General features: G+C 43.5%; 1 protein-coding gene across 1 annotated transcript; it reads right to left on the reverse strand.

Annotated features, from left to right (window-relative positions):
• Positions 1–3441: 3441 nt before the first annotated feature.
• Positions 3442–5779, reverse strand: LOC119289980. Its single transcript, XM_037569129.1, has 3 exons — positions 5522–5779; positions 4001–4098; positions 3442–3908 (listed from the first exon to the last, which is right to left on the reverse strand). Exons 1-3 carry the CDS (start codon positions 5699–5701, stop codon positions 3761–3763), a joined length of 426 nt encoding a protein of 141 aa, XP_037425026.1. The 5' UTR covers positions 5702–5779; the 3' UTR covers positions 3442–3760.
• Positions 5780–7717: the final 1938 nt, after the last annotated feature.

The raw sequence follows: 7717 nt of genomic DNA on the forward strand, positions 1-7717 counted from the left end.
CTCTCCCCTTCCCCCATAAATAGTGGGGGTGGGGGGGTGGGAGGGCTGCCACACCCTTCCCCTCGCGCAGCCCCTCCCTCCTCCAACACCTCCTCCTCCCCCGTAGAGCTTGGCGAAGCCCTGCAGGAAAACCACAAGCTCCACCACCACGTCATCGTGCTGCCGGAGCTCTCCCTCAACTTCTCCTCTCCCCTTGCTGGATCAAGAAGGAGGAGACGTCCTCGGGCTGTACGTGTGAACGCGAAGGCGCCGTCCGTTCCTCGCTAGATCGAATCTTCCGCGATTTGAATCACCGCGAGTACGACTCCATCAACCGCGTTCTTGTAACGCTTCCGCTTATCGATCTTCAAGGGTATGAAGATGCACTCCCTCTCTCTCTCGTTGCTAGCATCTCCTAGATTGATCTTGGTGACACGTAGGATTTTTTTTAATTATTACTACGTTACCCAAAAATTCCCTCCTACCTCATCTTGGTATTCAAGATGGATAGCTAGGCCATCAAGCAAATTGATAAGTTAGGTCGCAACTTCCTTTGGCGCTCTAAACCAAATGCCTCGGGAGGGTTGGCGTTGGCCAACTAGGCTACAATCTGTCGTCCCAAATAGTTGCTCTCTCCGTTCCAAAATAGATGACCCAACTTTGTACTAAAGTTAGTACAAATTTGAATCATCTATTTTGGAACGGAGGAAGTAGGTGGCAGCGTTTTGGATCTTCGCCGCTTTGATCAGGGACCGCGTCTCAAATAGAAGTGGCTGCATTGCATGAGGATAGACCTTGGCCAGGTTGCGCGATTTCATTTCACAAGGATGGTGAGGACCTATTCAGTGCTGCAACTACTATTACTCTCCGCAACAGAGAGTTGGTCCTCTTCTGGCAAGGCCGATGACTGGCCGTCGTTGTTCCTTGTCACATTGCCCCAGATCTTCTCCCTCTTTGCACTCGCAAGAAGCAATCAGTCAAGAAGGCGCCGCACAACTAAGCTTGGATGTCGGGGCTACACAAGATCTCCACGATCACCCGCCGTTCGTAGCACGTCCAACTTCAAACCCGCCGTTCAAGAATCCTTCAAATGGAATTTGACCTCCAGAAGATGATCCAGAATTGGGTCAATCACGTTTATTAGAAGTTGACAATAGAGTGGATCCACGATATACAGTGCATGTACGACCTACCGCTACCAATTCCTGGGCTCCTTTTCCACAATCAACTTTGCCAGGCTTTGGAAGTGCAAGATCGAAGGCAACTGTCAGTTCTTCATGTGGCTATGGCTAAAGGGCTGCATCATCACTAACAACAACCTAGCAATTAGAGGGCTAGACCATAATGATTATTGCAGTCTGTGTGACGAAGAGGATGCGACTCCTTTCTACCTAACCCTGAAATGCTCTTTGCCATTGGACACTGGTAGAATAAGGGCCTATTGTCCCGGTTGGTAAGGGCCTTTAGTCCCGGTTCCTGGGTCGGTACTAATGCCTCCCCCTTTTAGTCCCGGTTCTAACACGAACTGGGACTAAAGGCCGCGGCCACGTGGAGCTCCACCTTTAGTCCCGGTTGGTAACACCAACCGGGACTAAAGGAAATTTTATGATTTTTTTTTGAATTTTTTTGAATTTTTTTATTTTCAAATTTCTAAATTATTTTGACCTCTAATCTCTAATCACCACCCCTCATCACTGCTCAATTTATCCTCTAATCTCTAATCACCCCTCATCATTCCAAATCATCTAACTTCCCGAACGGTCACCCATCCTCCCACTCCCCCAGCCTGAGCACGCTTAACTTCCTGGTTCTATTCTCCCTCGTCTCCAAGTCTGCACTTGTTGTTAAGATGTCAATCCTATTAACCCTCAGGAATTTTGCTTGAGCATGAAGTGACACATTTCACTGTTTGAGTTTGAAACTATTGTTTTAAAAAACAATATTATTTAAAAAACAATAATTATTTTGAATAATTAGTTTGACCATTGTTTGACCATAGTTTGACCACAGTTTGACCAGATTTGACCAAAATTCAAAATAACTGAAATAATTATTTAGTAACACTAATATTGAAGAATAATTAGTTTGACCATTGTTTGACCACAGTTTGAAATTTTTTCGATTTTTTCCACTCTAGATTTTAAAAGCCCCGTAAAAAAAATTCTGTTAGGTTTTTGAGGATTTTGAAAATGTTTAACGGGGTTTCCCCGTTAAATTCGGATGTAACTTTTCGATTAGATGATTTTTCATATGAAAAACTTTTTCATCCGAGTTAGTATGCAAAAGTTATGCCCATTTTTACAAATTCCAGAGAGATTTTGCAAATAAAGTCGAAATTCACATTTGCAAATTTTCCCAACAACTAGACCACATATCACATGGGAAACTTATTTTCTTTTATTTTTTTGACATTTCAATCATTTTCTTTTATTTTTTTTTAAACTGAAAAGGCGATCCGGGAGGGTAGAGTTTGAAAATGGGACCTTTAGTACCGGTTCATGGCACGAACCGGGACTAAAGGTCTCAACCCCTTTAGCACCGGTTCGTGTCTCAATCCGGGACTAAAGGTCTAATCTTTAGTCCCGGTTTGAGGCACAAACCGGGACTAAAGGGCACAGGTGAACCGGGACTAATGCCTTAGCCGCACGAACCGGGACCAATACTCACATTAGTCCCGGTTCGTGACTGAACCGGGACTAATGTGAATATTGGCTCGGAATCAAAGCCCTGTTTTCTACTAGTGGGAGGTTTGGCTCCTGGTTTCTTGGTGGACTGGTACTCGGGCATTTAGCTTCAGGGCCAACTCCCGTGTCCCCATTACTTCCCGGTGGAGTTATATGATCTGCACCCTCCCCGAGAAGGACATAAGAACAACCATCTACACCTGCTAGCACATTTGGAAGGAGAAAAACAGATGAGTTTTCGAGGGTTCTTCCTTGAGCGCTGCTGCCCTTCTTAGCCTCATCAAACATGACATCTTGCAGTCTTCATCTTCTCAAAAGAAAAAGAAAAAACTCACTGGATGACGAAAACTACCCACCTCCAAGCCCAAATTTGTACTAATATTTGTGTGATGTAAACTACCCACTTCCAAACCAGGATCAATTTGCACTCCCGTGTACTGTTCTGGGCACCTCTACGCCTTTGATTCAAAGGAATTCTAAAGGATTTTTGAAGGATTGAAATCCTTTGAAAATTTTCCTACGTTTGCCCTTTGATTCATAAGATTGAATTTCATATGATTTTTTCCTATGAAATCTTCTGTACTACATTTTATAGGAAATCTAGCATCCACTCCAACCACTTTTTACAGTTCATTTGTTTTTTTCGCGAAATGAAACACTCCTTGCTAATCCTATGTAGGATTCAGTAGGATTCAAGTGGGCATGCCACTCCAATTCTATATTTTTCCTATTCCTGTATTTTCAAAATCATGCGAATCAAAGAGAACCTAAAACTCTGTATCAACTTTTCTACATTGCTCCCTTCTTAAAAGCATTGTCAGTTCCTCAAACAAATATAGCTCGCGACACACATATCAATACATGAGTTCCCTAACATAACCTACTACTCGTTCATAACTCACAACTAGCTGATAAAAGACGAACACCCATACAAACAGCTCGGAGTTCTATAATATACTGAAGTACTGATGCATGACTGATAGGCATATTAATACATGAGTTCCCTAATATAACCTACTACTCGTTAAGAGCTCACAGCTAGCTGATGACATGACGTCTCAGCTTGTTCTACTAGTTCATCACCTCAGCTTGTTCTGCTAGTTCATATCCATCACCTCATCTTCTTCCGCTAGTTTATAAGGAATGAAAAGCGTTATGACTTTCACCACAGCAGCACAACAGGCCATACGCTTCAGAGAAGCCCAAAGATCCTTCTTGATTAGATCAGACCTCTCCTTCTCCTTCCTTCAGGAAAACCATGGATAGTTACATGATTATTTAAATGATAGAAACAAACTAGTATTAATAAGCATTAGAAAAGGGAAATAAAATCATACTGAATACGGTCCACAAACTCATTGATCTGTTCCCTTAAGAAGGTTGCCTCACGTTCGAGCTCCTCTTTGCTAGCTGATTCCAAGTTAATTCTTGTGCGCTACAATAAAAATAGGAAAAATAATCCTGTAAGGGATCTGGTTAAATAAGAAATCTCACCTCCTTACTAAGGCATGCTTGTTGTATCCACTTTACAAAAGTTGCTGAAAATGATACTATAGCTAGGATCAATGTTCCAAATAACAATAAACAGTGAACGAGTAATTACCCCGCCATTTAGTGTTTAGAAGATAAAGGAGAATGGACACTGTTTAAGAACGAGCCATATAATTATTTATATACTTGTACAATGAAAAAGAAACATCTAAAAAGATCATTCGTCTAGGATCTAAAAATCAAAATCCCAAGAATCATCCCAGGAAGCAGCAGAAAGGGTTAGATTGGACTAATCTATGCTTGTTCAACCTAGATGCTTTATGCTACAATCTGCAATGGGCAGGGGGTAAAGATATTTGTACTAAAAAAGCCCTATAGCATATTCAATGTTTATATATATTATATATAAGCTGCCGTTTCTACCAGCCTGGCCTTTAAATGTGGTTTGATACAACAGGTCTAGAGTATTTCACAAAGGCCTTTATGTAGAACAATGCCTAGAATCTTAGGGTTGGTTTCAATAAAAGGTGATTGCACTTTCTAGAATTTACCATAAGAAAACTGGTGGCAATTTTACATACCAGGAGTGCCCCAAACATTACAAAACTATAGCAGTTTTATGTTTCTAAAGATTATAAATCACTAGGGTACTAGAATCTAGATTTATCCTATTCACATTTGATATGTGTGTGAGATTTACATACAAAATTTAGCTCTTGCATTACCCATGGTCAAACCGCCCTAGCAGATCATGGAAGATATCAACAACATGGCTGCACATGCATCTATTGATGCCCAGCCATTAGCGGAGCTAAATGAGGACATGAGTGTACAGATGTACACACATTATTTGGCAGAAAGCTTTTATACTTAGGCATATTGAACTAGACACATCCAACAAATCAGAAGAAACTTGAGTAGAACTAAGACTTTAAGTAGACACTGACTCCACCAATGCGCCCAGCCATCTACAGCCCGCATAAACTCCATACTCAGCAATAATGATGCTCACTCTGATCCGAATTAATTGACGCAGGACGCAGCCTCTATACAATACTACGTAGCTTGCAAAAACGTCTTATATTATGGGACAGAGGGAGCACAATACAATGTCGTATAGAGGCTGCATCAATTGATTCTTCGGACCGGAGGAAGTAGTTTCAAATTTTCAATATCAATACACCCAGGAAACAAGCAAACATACAAACATACCCCCTTTATTGGACCTAGTGGCTGGCATGATTTATTTGTGCAGGGATTGTGTGAAATAGCAAAGGGAAACCATGTGCAGAGATGAGGAGGGGTCGAAACAAGAAATTTGAACAAGCAGCAGCGTGTATCAGAGAGGAGGGGGGGTCGGGAGGTACCAGGTTCCTGGTGGAGATGAGGCAGGGACGGCCGCCGGCCGGCGGGGAGAGGCGGGGGGCGGCGGCGGAGTGGAAGTTGGGGCGGCCGCCGGGCAGAGGGGAGATGCCGAGGGCCGGCGTCTGGAGGCGGAGCGCAGGGGCGGAAGTCCGCATCCTCGCCATCAGGGCACGCAGCGCCATGGATGGCGGATCAGGCTGTAGGCTGTAGACGGCGGCGCGGCGATGTCTCTACAAGGAAGCCGTCCCGTCCCTCGTCGTATATGTCTGCGACAAGTAATGTCTCCTTTTTTTTTTCTTTTCTTTTTGTGACGAGCGACAAGTAATGTCTCTGGAAGCCTCTTCGTGGTCCGACCGTATATGTTTTTTTTTATGGAGCAAATCCGACAAGTTTCTGTTTTTTTCATCCGCAACGAAAGAAGTCCGGTTATACCCAAACGCGGCCCCAGGGACAAATACCCCTCCAACTCGGCAATTTTCTTTTAGCATCAGTACAGACACAAGCGTTCATATACACGCGCATACACTCATCCCTATGAACACACACACGCACACCCTACCCCTATGAGCACCTCCGAAAGACTGAGCCGGCATATCATCTTGAGATTTACGAAGTCACCGTAGGCGCCTCGTCGTCGACGGGAACGTCTCCTCCCACTGAAAGCGCATCGCCGGAAATCCTGAAATAAATCCAGAAATAATGCGAGCACCAGGATTTGAACCCTGATAGGTTAGGGATACCACTGTCCACCTAACCAACTCAACCACAGGTTGATTCGCAACCAACTCGGCAATTTGATAGTACAGCTTTCACGCGAATTTAAAGAAAATCACGAATTTAATTTTTTTTTCAGGTTTATAATATTGTTCCCAAGTTAAAAAATATGCAAAAATTAAGAAAAATGTTTTTTTAGTTTCAAAAATATTTCCAAAGTTAAAATGGGAAAAAGAGAAACAAGAAAATAAAATAAAAGCCAGAAGAAAAACAAAACACACACACACACACACAAGCTTCACTTTTCATCTGCAAGGAAATCACGCAGAATCGGAGGAAATTGCACCCGACGAAAGATGTGTCATTTTTCATCCGCAAATGCGGCCCGGATATTGCAAAGGAGCTCCTACAGAGCGATGGGGCGAACAATTTGTATTGGGCCGGCCCATTCGCGCGGCATATAATGTTTTTTTTTTTGAAACGGAGACCAAGATTGCCTCATCTATTAATTAAGCAGAAGAGAATTGCCCGGTTAATTACGGAAAATCGGGCAAAGCCCGGAAAAACAAGGGCCGAGCCCACTCTCATAGACTGAAACAAATAGGGCAAAGCCCGCCCTTATCGACTACAAGTAGACCTGCGGCCAGACAACGTAGCTCCGACTCTGACGGGGAACTCAGAAGAACAAAACCAGGCACGGTTGGCGCCACGGAAGATCGCCGAACAGCCACCTGCAGCCAGTCATCGTACACCACATGGCGCCGCTGCCGCAGCTTCGACTCCATAACAACAAGCAAACCGAGGCAAAACCGTGGACACGCCGGAGAAGAGCTGACTACCGCAACCATTGCCGTGTAGCCGACATCGCTCCCACCATCATCATTGCCACAGACGTCTGGTCGCCACAGAGATTCTCTCGGGGCCGCCGCCCCGACATCCACCGCTCCGTCGCGCCCAGCGCAATCAACCGGCACCGCCTTCCGGGGCTAGCAGCGCCGCAATCAACCGGTACAGCATAGAATGTTGAAATAGCAGAGAAAAGGGGAGAAGGAGGGGTTGATTTCTCCAGGGAAATCGCGGGCGCTGCTAGCCACTCCACCCAGGTCCCATTCATGGTAAGTAGTAGGGGGCGTGTCCTAGTTGAGGCGATTCGATCAGGTTTTCTTTGGGTTTTTTTCTTCTCTCCTTTTCCCCTTTTTCATTACTTTTTGCACTTTGTTTATTCATGTTTTCCTTTTTAATTCTGTTTCTTCTTTTGGTTTTCTTTTGCTTATTAAAATACATTTCTTTGTATATGTCAACAACATTTTCTAATACACGTCTAACATTTTTTCAATACAGATTAAACATTTTGTAATACATGGTTAACATTTTTGCTACATACATTTTAAACATTTTTCAAATGCTTGGTTAACACATTTCAAATACAAGATTAACTACTGAATACGTGGTCAACATTAGAAGAAACGTAAAACTATTTGTCA

The sequence above is a fragment of the Triticum dicoccoides genome, chromosome 4A (assembly GCF_002162155.2).
Source record: "Triticum dicoccoides isolate Atlit2015 ecotype Zavitan chromosome 4A, WEW_v2.0, whole genome shotgun sequence".
NCBI lineage: Eukaryota > Viridiplantae > Streptophyta > Magnoliopsida > Poales > Poaceae > Triticum > Triticum dicoccoides.

Bases quoted from the DNA above. Each gene is read 5' to 3' on its own strand.
- LOC119289980 (XM_037569129.1), bottom strand. From the start codon at position 5,701: ATGGCGCTGCGTGCCCTGATGGCGAGGATGCGGACTTCCGCCCCTGCG. The intron at 4,099-5,521 runs GTACCTCCCGAC...TTTTTATTGTAG, and splicing joins TCATCTCCACCAGGAACCTG to CGCACAAGAATTAACTTGGA. The intron at 3,909-4,000 runs GTATGATTTTAT...GTTTTCCTGAAG, and splicing joins GAGTTTGTGGACCGTATTCA to GAAGGAGAAGGAGAGGTCTG.